Genomic DNA, 20,409 nt, shown 5'->3' with positions numbered 1-20,409 from the left:
CAATTTTGTATTGTGATTTTTTAAAACAATCTTATTGCACAAAAAATTAGGCAATGTTTACAATAACTAAATTTTTATTTTTGGATGTTTTCAAACATCAAAACAGAAGAAATAGACAATAACCACAAAAATTACCATTTAAAACCCCAATTTAATATGCAATTAATTACATGACGACCTACGGTAACACTGTCTTTGGCTCAAAAAGAAACAGGACGTCCCATGGTTTTAAAACGTGTTGGAGTAACTGGTCTGGACTATGAACCAGATACATTTGCAAAGTATTTAATTGAATTATAACATTTTTAGCTGACTGATTTATTAAGATATTATGAGTACTTTGGAATGTTTTTGACAAATCATTTGTTCTTAAAATACATAGATACCTAAATAGCGTATTCATATATGTACAAATAAATACAGACAGTGCACTAGCCATCATTTACAGAGTGGGATGCTGGTACTCTTTCTTCCGCATTACACATCCAGTAAAACTGGTACTTGGAACAATAATCCTCACTGGATGACAGTCAGCAGTCTTATCTTGAAAGTGCTTTTCAGATAAATGAACACACAAACATTTCTATCATTAAAAGACAGCATCAGTGTATCTTTACAAACCACTTATTTGCAGCAAGTCCATAAAAAAACCTGAGATCTCAACTCAGATCCATTACATTTCCAAACTAGGATGAGAAGGGTAGATTTGGTTTTTAGGGCCAACTTCATTCAACAGTTAAATGATAAAACATAGTCCAACGTAACAACATAACTGTCATTAATTACATGATCAATGGTCTGGCAAGTCAGCTATCATTACTAAAGGTAATTATTAAACAGCTGCCTCACGTCATCCCAGTCCAGTGACTACAATAAGGCACCATAACCATAAGATCCTCTTTCAAAAGCCTTAAAGCCTAATCTTGTCTTCTGTTAAAGGTATTAAATCCTCTTATCTCTTAAACCTCCACGCCATCAGCAGTGCACAGGCGCCCACTCCTGCAGCGGTCAGAATGTACTTTGTATTAGTTGGCAGGGTGCCAGAGGCCACCTTCTTCTCTAAATCCTGCAGTGTCTTCGGCTCTGGTGAAATATCATCGGGTGCAGGCTCAGAGGGGTGGTAGTTCTCACTGGAGGGGGTGTTTACACTCGATACAGTACCAACAGTGTTGGTGAATAGTGGTGGTACAGGCGTGATCTCCTTGGCTGCTTCATCATTGACGATTTGAGCTTGTGGTGTTGGGCTTTGGCCGTCTAGGTTAAGGATAGACACCTCCTCGGATACATGCACCACGTTCTCCAGCACCTCCTGCATTCCCAAACTCTGAGAAGGAGAGTCATAGTGGTTTTCCTCTGGTTCGTTATGGTTAAGAGCAATGCCGTTCTCCTGGCATGGCAGTGCTATCAATGTACTCTCGGTGGTGGAGCTGACAGCAGAGCATGCAGAAAGGCAGGCAGAGGTCACAGTGTCATCTGTAGCGTTGCTCATTTCCAGACACTCACTATTCCCTGAGTAAGGCTGCAAAGGTGAGCTGGGCGCAGGGATAGTAGGACGCTCATGATTTTGTGGGGGGATGCTGATGAGTTGGCCAGGCTTGCTCAGACACACCGTGCTGTCATCACAGAGAGAGGCGTCCATCCCAGCAGCACCAGGCAGGGGGGAGGTTGTAGCTGCAGTTTCTGTCTGTGGGCTGCTTTCAACAACCTGCAGGGGAAATTAATCTCACATTGAATAGAATAGAATAGAATACGTTTTATTGTCATTGGACAGCAGCTGTCCAACAAAAAAGTCCTGTGTGATGCTTTTGGCCCGACGCAAGCATCGAGCCCAAGTTTATATATATATATTTTTTTAAAGGAAGCTTTGTGTGGACTACTGCCTCAAAGTTTAGTGGAATTGACCCCTCTCTGATATACTGTTAATAATTCAACATTATAACGGACAGCGGTATAATTGATTGCCCAGCTGCAGAGTATTTTCTATTTAAAAATGTTCAGTTATTGTGGGGAAACACCATGGCAAAAACTGGTTTTAACTTGAAATTTTCTATGATTGAAGTTTTGCATGGTAATGTACTGTATATATAATGGGTTTTATTAAAGGTACCCTTTGGAATGCTAGATGAATGGAAGCGCAATGGGTGGGTTTTATGAGTGGGTCCCCGTTTTGTTCGTCATGCACAAGCACAAGTACGCGCCTATGTGATACACATTCCTACCAAAGGTTTCACTAAATTAAAAAGGGAAAAATCCACCCTATAACACTTACACTATAATATTATAACACTACAAAATAGTTGAATAGTTTTGTTGTTTCATAGATGATTTTCAAAAATAAGCATATAATGTCACTACATAATTCTAGTTAAGCTAAATGGAGGTTTATAACGAAGCTGCAGGGGGGAAAGGTAGGAAATCGATTAAAGGAGACGCAAAGTTATAACTAAGTTGTAACAGGTAAAAATTATAACTACAAAGAAAACGTTTTTATGAATCAATCACTCACGCTGTTGGGTACTTGTAGTCTGAATGAATACGAATGAATACATTTAATTAATTCAATTAGGGGGACAGAAACAAATAAAGTGATTACCAGAGACGTTCAATATCAACTGTCAATATCACGCCAGTAGGCGGGATGTTTTTTTAATATTACTATGTCCTAAAATTAAGTACTTCAAATCTGAATAATTTGGTACTTACCTGTGTAGCAGGAGGTCCTGACATCTGTTCAGGCTGCAGGACAGCAGCAGGTTTTAGGTCAACAGGAGGGGTGGTGTCCTGGACTGGAGGCCTCTCTGGGGTCATCATGGGGAAAGAGGATCCATCGGTCCCATCTGAGTTTATCTGAGTTGGAGAGGGACTCTGTGGTGGACTGACCTCTGTGGCGGTTGTTGTTGTTGTTTGGATCGGATCTGGGCGGGACGGAGAGTCTGTTTCAGACTGCTCAACAGGACGGGATGGTTGAAGAGTAGCCACAGGTTTGATCGATACCTCACTGTTCCCTGCAATCACCTGATCAGGGATCACAGCGATATCACCAGAGATATCCTGGATGTCTGATTCAGAGTTTTCAACCGGCTCCTGGTGAGATCTAATCTTCCTCTGAGGCGGTGGGGTTTTAGTGGCCTGATTATGTGGGGTAAGAGGGGAAGGAGGAGGTGTTGGACTGGGTATCACTTCATTCTGAGTTGACTGTGGAGGCTCAGAGGCGGGCTCAGATGGGGAAACTGTCTCAGGAACATTGGCTGCTGAGCTCTGGGGGGCTTGTGGCTGCACAGGGGTTTCCAGAGAGGGGGAGGCCTGGGCAGCTGGCTGTGGAGGAGCTGATGCTTCAGCTGGTGGAGCAACAATAGCCTGACTGTTTGCACCACCCTCTGGGAGGGACATATGACTGGCAGAGGGTGCAGGATGGACGTGTGCCCTGACGACAGTCGTTGGAGGGGAGCTGGGGTTGGAATCTAGGGCAGAGCAAACAATGTTGTGATTAAATCTGTTTTTAGTGCATATGATTAAAGCTCCTGAAGGACTAGTAACTAATTATTTACACATTTACTGAAGTCTCTAATGTCACACAAAACTGCACTGAAGTTGGGGCCCTGGTAGCTCACCTGGTTGAGCTCATGCCCCATGTACTAAGGCTCAGTCCATACCTCAGCGGTCCGAGTTTGAGTCTGACCTGCAGCCCTTTGCTGCATTGTATCCCCCCCCCCCTCCTTCTCCCCTTGCCTGTCTTCAGCTGTCCTGTCAAATAACGGCCTAAAATGCCCAAAATACAATACAGATAGCCCAAAAACTGCACTGAAGTTCACAGGTTCTGAAATTGAAGTTATTCCCTGAAGCATCTTGAGGAAAAATAACACAAAACCTCATGTTTGGTATAATATTTTATAATAATAATATATAATAATGCTAATGTAACACAAAAAGATTGTGGCCGATCCCGCTCACCCCAGACACAGACAGTTTTAACCCCTTCACTCTGGCAGGAGGCTGCGGTCCATCAGGACCAAAACCTCAATACTGTGTTCCTGCTGTTTGTCCACAACACTTGTCCAATATTGTCATTTGTCTTTCATTGTTTTTTAACGCTGTGCGGTTAAGTACTTACTAAAAAAACTATATTATGTGGGTAAAATCCTTCCATCAGTAAAATAATAATTTGCTGATCCAAAATACATACAGTAAATTTAACCCTGACAATTTTTAAATCTAGGATTTTGGAATTTGGAGCTTCATGTTCAGGTCAAGAAGATCACCTCTGAAGCTCACACAGCAAGGAGACACTGTGTTGCTTCAACTGTATGAATGAGCTTACACTGAGGACACAGTACACTTGCTCACCTGTAAACCTCCCACGCAGATGCCAAAGATAGACTGACATATTAACATGTATGCAAACATTTAGTTTCCACATGAATATATGTTTGAGTCCAATATATTCTGCTCACAGACTCAAGCAGAAATTACAGTATGAGTTAAAGGGTAACTACCGTTTTTTTCAACATGGGCCCCATATCCCCATGCATTTGTGTCTAATAGACTGATATTGGTAGTGCTCCCGTGGGTGCTATGCCCCTATATGCCCAAAGAATACGTCGTCAGGAGTGGGACCAGTTGCTGCCAGATATCTGTGGTCTGGATGTGTCCAGTGATATACCTCGGACACAACGTTGTGTCACCACGTCAGAGGATTTCCCTCCTCTAATCAACAGGGCTGTGAGACATGAGCAAATACAAACCATTGTTTTTAGTGAAAATCTTTTAGATAACACGAAACCATGGATGTATTATATATATATATATATATATATATATATATATATATATATATATATATATATTGCAGCACGAAACACTGTGCGCAGCTGCAGCCTCTCTCTCTCCCTCTCCTCTCATCCACTCTTCATCCGTATACTCCATCCATAGCCTATAGCCTACTCTAGCTCAAATGAATACGGGCGGCCATCGAATTATCTCATCCACATTGTCGAAATCATTCAGCCATTACATTGAAAATCTTTTAGATAACAGGAGCCTTCTGTAGCCTACTCCGAAACTTACTCCTTTTTCTCGTCTCGCGTTTCACTCTCCACATCGCAAAAAGTCACGTCCTGAGATCGATAATGTTGTCAGACACTTTTAGTAACAATCTGAGCCTTGTCAGTAGCAAAAAAAAACTTTTATTGGACAAAAAGCAAGGCTCCACAATTGCCCTGTTAGGTTACATTGTAGCTCGGTTCACGCCAGCCCGTCATTGCGATCTCGCTCAATACTGGACCAAATTCAAAAATGTTTGGTCACATCAGTCTATTAGACACAAATGCATGGGGAAATGGTGTCCAGGTTGAGAAAAAAACGGTAGTCACCCTTGAATAATGAAAATATTGGACCTTGAGAACCACAGTACAAATGTTTAACCTTAAACACTTCTGCACAGGGTGCTTAGAAAATGTAAGGTTATTTTTTTTTGTGGTGATCCAACAAACGTCAGTGGTGTATCAACTTAAATAAGGATACCTTTAATATCTCACATACTACTGTATCATTGAGAACCTGAAAAATATTTTGGTATAATTAGTTGCTAAATATTTTCAACAACATTAAATTCTACACAGTAATTCACAGTACTAGGTACTTGACTAAATGACTTACTGTTGTTGACTCTCAGAGCGTTGTATTCTGCTCTAATCTCAGCTGCTAAAGTTCGATGCTCACACGCCTCGAGTGCTTGGATGAACTGCTCTGGCCAGTTTTCTCTTCTCTTCAGACAGTCCAGAAGAACCACCATGCTGTCGTAGTTCCCATACGTCTCTCTTTTTGCCTCAATGGTTTCCTAAAATTAGATTCCATAAAAAATGCATAGGGACTCAATTTATCAGAGTTGTAATTGGTTTCTTGTTAGTTACTTATTGATGATTTTCAGTGGAGTTTAATGTTCAAATGTACTGTTACTGTCATGAGTGATAATAACCTTATTGTTCAACTGTCAATATCCCACCTAACAATAACCAAATTGGAGCATCCTTGTCAAAAATTTCAGGGATTTATTAGGGGATCCAAAAAAAATCCAGTATTGGTTAGGTTCTACTGCTAAAAGAGCTCTCTGCTTCTTATACATGCAATCAAAAAATGCCCTTTTGGGACATATTTGCCTATCAAGTCATGATAAATAATAGCATCACTTATAATAATTGTGGAAAACCAGACCATCTGTTGTGAAAATGCATTACTTACAGACTATTTTTATTATAAGCAGGTAAAGGACAGCACTACAACACATTTAACAATGTCTTATGGTGTAAACAGTGCAATGAATACCCAAATAACTATTTTTATTATTGCTGGGTATCAAAACTACTTTTTGGTACCGACTGAAATTTGTCCTTAGCATTGAGTATTAAAAACTGTCATGTACGGAAAAATGGTATCAAATGTCAGATTTGTATTGTATTTGTTTACATTTTATTTATTGCAAGTATTTTTTGGATATCTGTACCGAAACCCAGGTGATGTATTGGCAATAGTATAGAAAAATGTGGATACTAGAGCCAATACATTATATTAATCCAATATTATTCAAACAATCCCCAGCCCTAGTCCTAGGTCCTTGTCCCTACTAAAACTTACCCTGTCGTGAGAAGTCAAACAAGGCAGATGGATCATTATTTCTGTCGGTTTCACCTTAGTCACAATGGTCGGCATATTCCGCCGCAAGTATCCATTGTACAGCTTGTCACTGGCAAATGACATCTGTGTTATGAGAAAGTGGACAAAGACACAGAGATAGTAAAGACTTTCACTTTTTTTTCTTTTTATAATTCCCACTCCTGATACTCACGCCATCTATGCACAGTGTCATTTTGGAAAAAAGGGAATTTCCTCAGTTGGCAAGGCACAAATTTCTACCCTTTTACTACATGTGAGATGCTAAAGTACCCCCAAAAAACACATTAAGAAACCTGATCTTTGTTGTCTGCAATGACACACTTGGGGGATTTTTACTCAATGAAACCGAAAGTGAAAGTGAAGATCAGACATCCTTTTTTTCGAGAACAAAGGAAATTGTTAACATTTCCCTTTCGTTTTTTTTTTTTTGTTTTTTTTAACGGATAAGACTCTTTGCACAGCTGCAATCCTTTCACTACTTTCTCAAGGGGAGGACAACACTTACATTTCAAGGTTGCAGCTGTCTGGAGTATGAAGAAGGTGAACCAGGCCCTGACTAGTCACTGATTAATCCTCTCCAGACTCCAGTTTAATATCTGAACTTCAAAAGTGCAGCATGACCGTGTCAAATGCCTCACTTCAAACACACCCACACATTCATACTTTTACTTTACTTTTCAGGGTCAAATATAAAGCGTGGGTACACTTTTTTTTGTATATAATACACCTTAAAACCTTCACTTTGTTTGAACCTAAACAGTCAGGTGAAGTAATCTGTTGTGAGGGTCAGTCACGGGGAACGTTTTTTCACAAGATAATCGGTCATCACAAGATACTTCAAATGGAGCAGTACGTTAAAGTTGACTGTATATACAGTACGTGGGGCAGCAGCAGTCTGGAATCAATGTCAGGGGCAGAAACCAAAGAGCAAAGTCTTCCTCACTGTATCATTAGCCCTCAGAGGCCACGGTTTACACACACACACACACACACACACACACACACACACACACACACACACACACACACACACACACACTGACCTAATAGGTAGATAAACGGTGTTGTGTTATTTTCAAGCATGCATCTAAGTGTAAAGTGATGAGAGATTGCAGATTAACAAGAAAAGGAAGGTGGTGTGAGAGGGGGAAAAGCACCTTGACACGAGGGCGAATTATGCAGAGCTCAGCCAAATGAATGTCCTCTACACTGGCAGGTCATGACAGTCCTTTTCTTGCCAGTCTCCTTGGCTTTCCAAGAGTCTGGGTCAAATATTTTATCACATTAAACCTCATAACTACGGCTTCAAGTCTTATTATAGTCTCAGAAAGCTTGCAAGGAAGGACAAGCTTGCGAGAGTTGACCAGAAGTGAAAGCAGATACAGTATATGTGTCATGAGGTAATAATTCATTAAGCAAGTAAAACAACTGAATAAGCAGTTTGGTAAGAATTAAACAAGGACGATAGAGAGTGATACCTGCCTGTAAACTATTAAAATATATCGTGAAATATACTTTTTAGGCCTATTTATTGGTAAAACAACTGACTAAGAAGATTGGGAAGACTTCAAAAAGGCTGCATACAAACAAAAAGGAGGACCGAGAGTGATACATGTCTGTAAATTATTTAAATATGTTGTGAAAATAAGATAGCGAACAAGTATTAGCATTTAAAAGTTATCTTAAATTGATAAATACGACACAACCTGGCTAATGTCCTTGCTGTTTCCTGAGTTGGCACTATATTACTGACAAAAACACTCAATGAAAACACAAATTATATTTAATCACATACTTATTTAAGTTTAATTTATCGTAATGTGGCATATTATAGTGCTCACCTTTCGTGTTTTGGTGCCTCAGCAGTTCGTGACTCCCTCTCAAAAGCTATTCCTGCTCTCACTAAAATCTGCGCTGTATTCTTCACACACATCTGCGCAGCGGTTCCCCCGGAGACCCCGTTCTCTATCCCTATTGAACAACAGCGCCGTCAATCAAAGAGTAGGCCAATAGGATTTAAGTAAAGCAGTAAATAAGGTGGTCGTGATTAATCTTGACCCTGCCGTGACTTTTGCTGTGCTATGATGGGATGGCAGCAGAATTAGATAGGATCTAGATTTCTGGTTTACATCTGCCTCTAATCCCTGATCCTAATCCGTTCACATTGACACACACAGAGCGGGGAGGGGACAAACCGTGTTATTTATGCATGGAATAACAAGTATAACCAATATATGACAATTACAATTGTTTTTCTTAATGAAAATAAAGATATTTAATAATATTTCAATCCAGGAGCATTGAAGCAGACAGTAGTGGGACCTAAGTAGCTTACTTAAGTACAAATTTGAGTACTTTATATACTCCATTTCAATTCAATGAGACATATTGTACTTTCTACTCCACTACATTTATTTGACAGCTATAGCCGTTTGTAGAGTAACCCTAACCCTAATACAGCAGCAAATGCTTCTTAACAATAATAATAATAATCCAATGTTATAATATTTACAAATACCACTCACATGGTTATAAACTGATCATAGGTTTCTAAGTAAAATGATCTGCAAATTAACGACACAAAGGTAGTGGAGAAGAAGTATAAAGTATAATGAAATTGAAATACTCAAGTAAAGTACAAGTACCTTAAATTTGTACTTTAGTACAGTATTTATGTAAATGTACCTAGTTATATTCCACCATTGCTGATATATTTTTTTTTACATTTGTGCTATTATGTTATACAGATATGTATTTTAGTATGCAGCATATATTTCAAATGTACTTATCCACATTTAATCATGACTAATCTGTGTTAGACAACTAGAAGCGACTGCAGTGGCAACATTTGTATATTGTTTTTTTTAATTTGTACTTACCCTCATCATTAATCCATCCTTCCCTCTGTGTATCCCTTTTTCCCCTGTGTTTACTGTCAGCAGCGAAACAGCAACATAAACACTTGTATAATATTTACAGCAGAAGACAGGGCCACAAAACTCAGAAAAAATGATTAAAGGCCCCTATCATTTCAGTTTTTAGTCTCATTTATTGGTGCATATTACTAAACAAATTCCGATTAAACAAACCAATTCCCACTCAGTGAACCTGAGGTCTTTAAGGAGCCCTCAGGATTGAGGGTCCCATTTGCCCAGTTGATAGTGCAGCCACGACTGTGAAAATGTTTGTGGCTTAAATTTATGTTGTTGCACTGCATTACATGTCGTTTATGTGTGCTAAATTACCGACCTTGTTCCAGACCTCAACAATGTGTCTCCTTTGTGTCTCTATGTGGTTTTTATAACTGTTATTACTGTCGCAGTGTTAAAGCTTGATCATTGAAGACTTTTAAATGGAAAAAAGATTAGATTCATTTTATTGATCCCATGCAGGGAAACGTGTGTAATTGAGTGCATAAAGTGTGTAAAAGGGTAAAACAATAAGTGAGGCAACAAACAAGTCTGCTATAGTCTGCATTTTCCCCCAATATCTGCTAAATAACAAAAAGTTCAATGACTGATTATGGCTAAACACAAGTTTATAACCAGAGCAGGAACATGACTCAAGTGAAATCATGGCCTATGCTCATTTCTAAACAGAAGGTGGCACCACTCACTCACTCACTGAGTCAGTAGCAGTGTACTTTGTGCAGTAATACACAGTTTGTATTTACAAAAACATTCCCTATTGTCCTCCTGAGTGAAATGAACACTGCCTCCAAGGATCTGTCTTAACAGGAGATCCGTCTTTGGCGTGACAATAATCTTATTTAGTGCAGAAAGTAAGTCAACAACATGAACAGGATCCAGTGATCTGAATTACTGGAGGATTATGGGAAGGATAATGACATCAGGCAGGATGTTAGTTCATTATACCGCAGGTCTGTTAAACAGCGATTTAATATGTTTGAGCGCACTGCTTAAATAGAAAGTTTTTTTATGATTGGATGTTTTTTATCCTGCAAACTTGTCTTTTATATTTGATTGTATTAATCATGTTAAACGCATTGCCTCAGTTTAAACCATATCTCCCAAAGTGCCTTAGGACATCACAAATTGCCTTAAAAATTGGACTACTGTGGTTGCACTGCACCTGTCAATCAAACCATGTGGGTGGTTCTAGTCTGTGACATCCTCTTCCATCATTTCTTTTTGTCAGAATCAGAGCCAGATTTATTACCAAGTAGGTTTATACATATGAGGAATTTGCCTTGGTGTTGGTGCGTACTATAAATATATATGAGCTTTCTCTCTCTGCAGGGACTGGCGACGGAGCAGTGGATGTGAACGAGACGGGCTACTGTGGGTCTGGAGAAATGATATATCTATTATAAATATAAGGCCTAGCATCATTTTCATCTTTTTACTTAGCTATAAGTTGACGTCGTCCTGCAGGTGTAGCGACAGCAGCACGTCTCAAGTTTTCTCATGCTCTCTTGCATTAAAAAATTAAATGAGGCGCCCGGATAGCTCAGTTGGTAGAGCGGGCACCCATATATAGAGGTTTACTCCTCGTCGCAGCGGGCCCGGGTTTGACTCCGACCTGCGGCCCTTTGCTGTATATCGTTCACCCCCTCTCTCTCCCCCCTTTCATTTATTCAGCTGTCCTGTCAATAAAGGCCTAAAAATGCCCCAAAAATAATCCCAAAAAAACAAACAAAAAAACTAGGCAATGCTTCCACCAACTACATTTTTATTCTTTTGATGTTTTCAAACATTAAAACGGAAAAGGAATAAGCAATTTAAATTACTATTACCATTGTACCATTGAGATTCTTTTTTTAAAAACATATATCAGCTGTATACAGTATATGCACCATACGATACACCATTATTCATTAATTCATTTTGCGTTCCCGAGCAGCTCCGCTCAAAAGAAAAAAACAAAAACAAGAAAAATACAGAGTTAGACACCAATTATCCATATAATACAAAGAAGACATAACAGCCATGACAAAGAAATATGTTTTATCATATCCTCAGATCTTAATTGGCAGCACAGGATAGACTGATGTATAAAGAGTTCTTAAGCCTGTTGTATCTAAATAAAGGGACTCTAAATCGCCTATTAGAAGGCAAAAGTTGGTATTCATAATTTCAAACATGCATGAGTCAGAAGAGATGCTGTTAGCAAGTCTGAGCATGCTTTTCTTGTGGATTGTTTGAAAGGATTGCGCAACAGATATACAGTATTTTATATATAGCAGAAGAAGGCAGATGTGATAGATGTACCCATCCCATGTGACAGCAACATCATAAGAAGGAACACGAGAAGCTTGGAAAATATCAAGGGCTTAGAGAACAGCTGGAGAAGATGTGGAAAGCGAGGCAACAGTGCTTCCAGTGGTAATGGTAGCACTTGGGGCTGTAACCCCCAAAACTGAGACAGTGGCTCCAGCAAAATTCAGGAACAACATCTGAGATATCTGTCCAGAAGAGTGCAGTCCCAAGAACAGCTAAGATACCAGAACCTTTAGGACCCAGGATAGGGGTAGTGGGGAATTATATATACACATATGTATATATACTGTATGTATCTATACATACACTGTATGTACAACTAAATACAGACAGTGCACTAGCCATCATTTACAGAGTGGGATGCTGGTACTCTTTCTTCTGCATTACACATCCAGTAAAACTGGTACTTGGAACAATAATCCTCACTGGATGACAGCCAGCAGTCTTATCTTGAAAGTGCTTTTCAGACAAGTGAACACACAAACATTTCTATCATTAAAAGACAGCATCAGTGTATCTTTACAAACCACTTATTTGCAGCAAGTCCATAAAAAACCTGAGATCTCAACTCAGATCCATTACATTTCCAAACTAGGATGAGAAGGGTAGATTTGGTTTTTAGGGCCAAATTCATTCAACAGTAAAATGATAAAACATAGTCCAACGTAACAGCATACCTCTCATTAATTACATGATCAATGGTCTGGCAAGTCAGCTATTATAACTAAAGGTAATTATTAAACAGCTGCCTCACGTCATCCCAGTCCAGTGACTACAATAAGGCACCATAACCATAAGATCCTCTTTCAAAAGCCTTAAAGTCTAATCTTGTCTTCTGTTAAAGGAACACGCCGACTTATTGGGACTTGGGACTTATTGGGACACCGTAACCCCCAGAGTTAGATAAGTCCATACATACCCTTCTCATCTCCGTGTGAGTTGCAACTCTGTCCGACGGTTCCACCGGTAGCTTAGCCTAGCACGGATCCTGAAGGTAACCGGTTCCAACTAGCCTACTGCTCCCAATAAGTGACAAAATAACGCCAACATGTTCCTATTTACATGTTGTGATTTGTATAGTCACAGCGTGTACAAATAACAAGGTCACATGAGACACAGCCGTCTAAACTGGGAACTATATTCTCAGACAGGCGAAGCACTGCTACTTCTGCTACTTGGGCAGAGTGATTTGCTAGCAGCACCTGAGAAGCCCCGAGCAGATCAGCAATGCTTTGTCTTTCTGAGAATATAGTTGGACAGAGTTACAACACGCACGGAGATGAGAAGGGTATGTATGGACTTATCTAACTCTGGGGGTTACGGTGAATAAGCTAAAGTCCCAGTAAGTCGGCGTGTTCCTTTAAAGGTATTAAAGAGCCCCTATTATACTCCTTTTTAGCGTCATATTTGTACTCTTGGGGTCTACTACAATAGGTTTACATTTGAGGTTTAAAAAACATTTTACGTTACTCAGACTGCCCGTTGCTGCAGCTTCTTTGCTTGAAACACTTTGTCTGAGCTTTTGGCCCATGTTCGTGAAAAGCCCAGTCTGCTCTGATTGGTCAGCTGGCCCACTCTGTTGTGATTGGTCAACCAAATTCAAACAAGCTGCTGAGCGGGCAGTGTTTGCTTAGGCAGCACTAATGGGCAGCACATATGCAAAAACTGGGCTGGCATTCTCAATCAGTGACATCACTAGTTGAGGAATTTCAAACAGGAATGTGGGCGATGCGTTTTTAGGCAGTTGAGAAAAAGTGCTTTCTGTGGGAGAAAGCCTTCTCAAAAGCAATCTATTTCATACACAAAAAACTATATAACATTAAAAGATGGGAAAATCCAAAAAAGTATAATAGGGGGTCTTTAAAGCTATAGTGCGTGACTATTTTACATTAATGAACGTCTGTTAGATTCAAGCCATCACCACCATTTCTGTTGCATAAAAATTACCTCTTCTGAAGAGTCCATCATGTTTTTTTTTCCTCTGTGTCCTTCTTAATTTGATGGGAGAAACGCTTCTAGCAACTGCGTGGAGCAGGGGTGGGGGTGGTGAATGATCACTGAAGGATTACGTCATGTGGATGCACCGACAGTGTTGTTGTCATTACTTAGAATTCTTCATGGGGGAGACAGAAACTACGAACTATAGTATTAAGTCCTCTTATCTCTTAAACCTCCACGCCATCAGCAGTGCACAGGCACCCACTCCTGCAGCGATCAGAATGTACTTTGTAATAGTTGGCAGGGTGCCAGAGGCCACTTTCTTCTCTAAATCCTGCAGTGTCTTCGGCTCTGGTGAAATATCATCGGGTGCAGGCTCAGAGGGGTGGTAGTTCTCACTGGAGGGGGTGTTTACACTCGATACAGTACCAACAGTGTTGGTGAATAGTGGTGGTACAGGCGTGATCTCCTTGGCTGCTTCATCATTGACGATTTGAGCTTGTGGTGTTGGGCTTTGGCCGTCTAGGTTAAGGATAGACACCTCCTCGGATACATGCACCACGTTCTCCAGCACCTCCTGCATTCCCAAACTCTGAGAAGGAGAGTCATAGTGGTTTTCCTCTGGTTCGTTATGGTTAAGAGCAATGCCGTTCTCCTGGCATGACAGTGCTATCAATGTACTCTCGGTGGTGGAGCTGACAGCAGAGCATGCAGAAAGGCAGGCAGAGGTCACAGTGTCATCTGTAGCGTTGCTCATTTCCAGACGCTCACTATTCCCTGAGTAAGGCTGCAAAGGTGAGCTGGGCGCAGGGATAGTAGGGCGCTCATGATTTTGTGGGGGGATGCTGATGAGTTGGCCAGGCTTGCTCAGACACACCGTGCTGTCATCACAGAGAGAGGCGTCCATCCCAGCAGCACCAGGCAGGGGGGAGGTTGTAGCTGCAGTTTCTGTCTGTGGGCTGCTTTCAACAACCTGCAGGGGAAATTAATCTCACATTGGCCAAGTTTATTTATTTTCAAAAGGAAGCTGGTGTGGACTATTGCCTCAAAGTTTAGTCTAATGGACCCCTCTCTGATATACTGTTAAGAACTGAACATTATAAACTTCACAGAGGCATAATTTATTGCCCAAAAGTTGTATTAGATTCCTCCAACAATTATATTAAAGTAATTCTTTTGTCAAAAATTATATGAACACTTCACCTCTCTCTCTCTCTCAAAACAGCATCACCGATCTGTTTTAACCGCATATTCTCTGGTCTAGCCATTTTTGAGTCTAGCTCAGCTAAAAACACCAAACCTGTCAGAGCTATGGAGATAAATCTTCTTTATAATTACTATGTCCTTAACTTAAGTACTTCAAATCTGAATAATTTGGTACTTACCTGTGTAGCAGGAGGTCCTGACATCTGTTCAGGCTGCAGGACAGCAGCAGGTTTTAGGTCAACAGGAGGGGTGGTGTCCTGGACTGGAGGCCTCTCTGGGGTCATCATGGGGAAAGAGGATCCATCGGTCCCATCTGAGTTTATCTGAGTTGGAGAGGGACTCTGTGGTGGACTGACCTCTGTGGCGGTTGTTGTTGTTGTTTGGACCGGATCTGGGCGGGACAGAGAGTCTGTTTCAGACTGCTCAACAGGACGGGATGGTTGAAGAGTAGCCACAGGTTTGATCGATACCTCACTGTTCCCTGCAATCACCTGATCAGGGATCACAGCGATATCACCAGAGATATCCTGGATGTCTGATTCAGAGTTTTCAACCGGCTCCTGGTGAGATCTAATCTTCCTCTGAGGCGGTGGGGTTTTAGTGGCCTGATTATGTGGGGTAAGAGGGGAAGGAGGAGGTGTTGGACTGGGTATCACTTCATTCTGAGTTGACTGTGGAGGCTCAGAGACGGGCTCAGATGGGGAAACTGTCTCAGGAACGTTGGCTGCTGAGCTCTGGGGGGCTTGTGGCTGCACAGGGGTTTCCAGAGAGGGGGAGGCCTGGGCAGCTGGCTGTGGAGGAGCAACAATAGCCTGACTGTTTGCACCACCCTCTGGGAGGGACATATGACTGGCAGAGGGTGCAGGATGGATGTGTGCCCTGACGACAGGGTTGGAATCTAGGGCAGAGCAAACAATGTTGTCATTAAATCTGTTTTTAGTGCATATGATTAAAGCTCCTGAAGGACTAGCTGACACTGTAACTATACAGTAATTCAGTTATTATTTACACATTTACTGAAGTCTCTAATGTCACACAAAACTGCACTGAAGTTAACAGGTTCTGAAATTGAAGTTATTCCCTGCAGCATCTTGTGAAGAAAAAATTATATATATATATATATATATATATGATTTTGAACTTTTAAATCATACCGTTACACATGAATGTAAAAGGATTGTTAGGGGTATGTTAAAAATTTCAGAGAATAGAAAGTATAGCTAGTCAAGCGTAGCCCAAGATGCAGCTATCTAATAACTATCTAGTATCTAACTAATTCCCTATGTTTTTAAGAAATAGTGTTTAAATCATAGTTTGTTGATACTGTGTCCCTGTGGTTTGTCAACACCAGTCCTCTAATATTGTCATATTTCTTTCTATTGCTTTTAATGCTGTGTGGTGAAGCGGAAGACAAGTTTCCACAATATGGACAATAAAGTTCCAAACTCACTAAAAAAACTTATCTTATGTGTGTGAAATCCTCCAGTAATTATAATAGTTTTCAAGAAGGTGGTTAAAGGAATGAAAGAAGAAAGCAGTGTTTGCACGGTCAAACTGGTGAAAAACTGAACAAAATCCTGTTTTGCACAACTGCATGTAAACAGGAATATAAGTGAAATATTCACTTTCATTAGCCATGGAAACAGCTTAGTCGGAAATTTGGTCCTTTCCGGAATAAGGGGGAAATTATATACATTACTACAAATGTACTGTATTGTATGAGTCCAATATACTGTGTACAATGTACACACACTCAACCAGAATTTACAGTATCAGTTAGATGATGATGAAAATATTGGACCTTGAGAACCACAGTACAAATGTTTAGCCTTAAACACTTGTAATGGTCATTTTTTTGTGGCTAACGACGTGGTCCTGTTCAACACAAGACTAACATGAAATTGTGGTTGCACTGTGTGGTGATCCAACAAACTTCAGTATCAACGTACATAAGGATTTCATTATATTTAGTTTATTCCTTCAATATATTACATACTACTTCATCATAGAGAACCTGAAAAAGATTTTGATACAACTAGTTTGAGGTGGTGCTAAATATTATTTTAGTCTAAAAGGGAACAAGACATTAAATTCTACACAGTAATTCACAGTACTAGGTACTTGACTAAATGACTTACTGTTGTTGACTCTCAGAGCGTTGTATTCTGCTCTAATCTCAGCTGCTAAAGCTCGATGCTCACACGCCTCAAGTGCTTGGATGAACTGCTCTGGCCAGTTTTCTCTTCTCTTCAGACATTTCAGAAGTAAATCCATACTTTCAATGTTCCCACGAGTCTCTCTTTTTGCCTCAATGGTTTCCTAAAATTAGATTCCATAAAAGAAGCATAGGGAATGGATTTTTGTTATTGGTTTGTTGTTTGTTAGTTACTGATGACTTTCAGTGAGTTAATGGCTTTTGTATTGTAGTAATAATAAACTTATGGTTCAAAATTTTCTTTATAGGAAAGTGTTTATGAATATTTAATATGTTGTTGGGTTTCACCATCCCACCCTGCCTTGCCCATTTAATGTATATCTGTTTGTGCACACGTACATGAATGTGTGTAGGTGTGTATATGTATATATGTATGTTTGTATGAATGTGTGTCTGTATGTGGATATGTATGTATAAATATATATTTGATGTATGCATTATATATATTTTTCATAGTCTTATAGTTTATGATACCTGTGTTTCTTTTTGTATTTTATTTCATTGTTGTTGGTTGTGTTGTTCTTGGTTTTTATCTGCCGGTTTTTTTTTGGAAAGCACTTTGTAACCTTGTTTAGAAAAGTGCTTCAGAAATACAGTTAATTATTATTATTATTTACTTGTCAATATCCGCCTAACAATAACCAAATTTGAGCGTCCTTGTCAAAAATGTTAATTAGGGGATGTGATGTCATGTCAAAAACGAATTTTGGCAGATATAAGCATTTCTTCAAACAGTAGGTCAGGTTGTGGATATCCACAAGGTGGCAGCGTAACCTAGGCTATAGAGTAGGGGTGTTGAAATTAATCATTGCATCTGTCGGTACGCGATCTGTGCTGCCTGCACGATCCGATATGCGCATGCGCATAAATACGTAGTAGAAAACGGGACGGTTTCCGTACACTATTTGTATCACGCATGCGTTGAAACACTTGACGGCGGCACAACTGGCAGAATATTTTTGTAGGCTACATTTTATGTTATTCATTATGCAGTTAACGGCAGGTCTGTTTTATAAAGATATTTAAGTACTTATTGTCACTGATCCAAAACCGCATAGCGACGTCCGTGTACTACGACAGTGTTATTTTTGTGACATGTAGCGTGGGGATGTTGTGATGTTTTTAAATGTAGCTTACGCTATGCATTACGACGTGTTTACGTGGTTGCCAATCCAAAATAATAAAGGAGTTGTTACATGTTTCATGAACATACACCATTTTGGTTTCATGTGGAATGAAGTCTGAGTCTTTCTGTCACTGCGAACCTTCAGTTTCCTCCACACTCCTCTTTGCAATTCATTGCTATATGGTATTAGGCCTACTTAACTTTGAAACGAACACCAGAGCGCTGTGAAATGAATGAAATTCCCGCGGTGCGCAAGCGTGGAACAGATCGTGCAGTGTCGTAAATCGTCGTAAAACAGGATTATCATCTGCACATGCGCGAACATCTTGCGCATGCGCATGTCGGATCGTGCAGGCAGCACAGATCGCGTACCCACAGCATCAATGCATCGCAATGCGGACCTGGACGATTCTGCATCGATGTAGTGACAGACCACAATCGATTATTGCCTAATGATGTTATTTTCCAGTCACTGCTTTTTTTGTTTCTGTCTTTTGTCTGTTGTCTGCTGTGTTCAGACTCCGCTACATTCACAAAGTGTCTTTTTTAACAGCACATTCAATAGAAAGGGGAGTTATATCTGACTGCTTGGATTTGTTGATGAAAACCATGTGTAGTAATATATAATAATATTGAGGAGGTGATGCATCGTGATATCGAATCAAATTGTTGACAGGATAATCTGAATTGAATTGTGGGAACAGTAAAGATTCACACCCCTACTATAGAGATGGCTTGTCCCTAATGAAACTTACCCTGTCATGAGAAGTCAAGCAAGGCAGATGGATCATTATTTCTGTCGGTACCACTCTATACAGAATGGTCGACATATTCTGCCGCAAGTATCCATTGTACAGCTTGTCACTGGCAAATGACATCTGTGAAATGAGAAAGCATTCTTTTTATTATTTCCACTCCTGATATTCACGCCAGGTTTGTACAGTGTAATTTTTACTGTAGTACTTTTACTACATGTGAGGTTTTTAAGTACCCAAAAAAGAAAAACACATGAAGTCTTCTTTGTTGTCCGCAATGATCACAGACACACTTGGGGGATTTTTTTCTCTTTAAAAGTGAAAGTGACGATCAGCCATCCTGCAGCTTTTGGGGAAAAAGGAAATTATTAACATTTCCCTTTCAGTTTCACATCTTTTTTTTTTTTTTTTTTTTTTTTAAAAAGGGACGTGACTCTCGCACAGCTGAAAATCCTTTTGTTTCTTTTTCAAGGGGAGGACAACACTTACATTTCAAGGTTGCAGCTAGAGTACGAAGAAGGAGAACCAGGCGCTGACTAGTCACTGATGCTCATGTTTAATATCTTAACTTCAAATGTGCAGCAGCATGAACGTCTCAAACGCCTCACTCCAAACCGAACAACCTCCACGGTTACATTACTATGGCTTTTCAGGGTCAAATATAAATCTTTTCTTTCTTGCCAGTTTCCCCGACTTTCCTAGACTCTGGGTGAAATTTCACGCAGAAAATTCCATAAAAATCTCACAACTACTTCTTGAAGTCTTATTTTAGTCTCAGCAAGCTTGCAAGGAAGGACAAGCTTGCGAGAGTTGACCGTAAGTGTTCAGATTACATAAGGAACGAGGAAATAACTCATAAAGGAAGTTTTGGAGTAACGTTATAACAAGGCTTCAAAAAGGTTGCACAAGGACTATAAAGACTGATACATGCCTATAAATAATTGAACTATATCGTGAAAATAAGAACAATAATTAGCATTAAAAGTTAGCTTAAATCGACGGCACAACCTAACGTTAGCTAACTTAGCACCTGTTTCCTGTGTTGGCACTCTATTATTGACAAAAACATTCAATGAAACACAAATTATATTTAATAACACAATGAATTAAAGTTCAATTATCGTAATGTCACACAAGCTAGTGCTCACCTTTCGTGTTTTGTTGCCGAAGCAGCTTGTGACTCCGTCTCAAAAGCAATATCTATCTCACTAAAAACCTGCGCACACATATGCGCAGTGGTTTGAGCTGACCTCCCTGTTC

At 40.0% G+C, this 20,409-nt stretch overlaps 2 protein-coding genes across 5 annotated transcripts; both read right to left on the bottom strand.

Moving 5' to 3' along the window:
• Positions 1-83: 83 nt before the first annotated feature.
• LOC116057503 (polycystic kidney disease protein 1-like 3) lies at positions 84-20,397 on the bottom strand. Of its 4 annotated transcripts, XM_031310012.2 has the most exons (6): positions 8,511-8,595; positions 7,827-7,931; positions 6,631-6,753; positions 5,656-5,836; positions 2,704-3,461; positions 84-1,705 (listed from the first exon to the last, which is right to left on the bottom strand). In XM_031310012.2, the coding sequence occupies exons 3-6, from the start codon at positions 6,751-6,753 to the stop codon at positions 953-955; spliced, it is 1,815 nt and encodes a 604-aa protein (XP_031165872.1). In that variant the 5' UTR covers positions 7,827-7,931; positions 8,511-8,595; the 3' UTR covers positions 84-952. The 4 variants fall into 4 exon arrangements, with proteins under 4 accessions (XP_031165872.1, XP_031165873.1, XP_031165871.1 ...); XM_031310013.2 differs by lacking the exons at positions 7,827-7,931; positions 8,511-8,595 and adding an exon at positions 20,298-20,397; XM_031310011.2 differs by lacking the exon at positions 7,827-7,931 and having other exon boundaries at positions 8,511-8,617.
• On the bottom strand, positions 13,887-19,272 carry LOC116057504 (mitochondrial antiviral-signaling protein-like). Its single transcript, XM_031310015.2, has 4 exons — positions 19,150-19,272; positions 17,192-17,372; positions 15,233-15,951; positions 13,887-14,820 (listed from the first exon to the last, which is right to left on the bottom strand). The coding sequence occupies exons 1-4, from the start codon at positions 19,270-19,272 to the stop codon at positions 14,068-14,070; spliced, it is 1,776 nt and encodes a 591-aa protein (XP_031165875.2). The 3' UTR covers positions 13,887-14,067.
• Positions 20,398-20,409: the final 12 nt, after the last annotated feature.

This window comes from Sander lucioperca, chromosome 18, assembly GCF_008315115.2.
Source record: "Sander lucioperca isolate FBNREF2018 chromosome 18, SLUC_FBN_1.2, whole genome shotgun sequence".
In the NCBI taxonomy this organism is placed as follows: domain Eukaryota; kingdom Metazoa; phylum Chordata; class Actinopteri; order Perciformes; family Percidae; genus Sander; species Sander lucioperca.
This window is presented reverse-complemented; position numbering and strand designations above follow the sequence as displayed.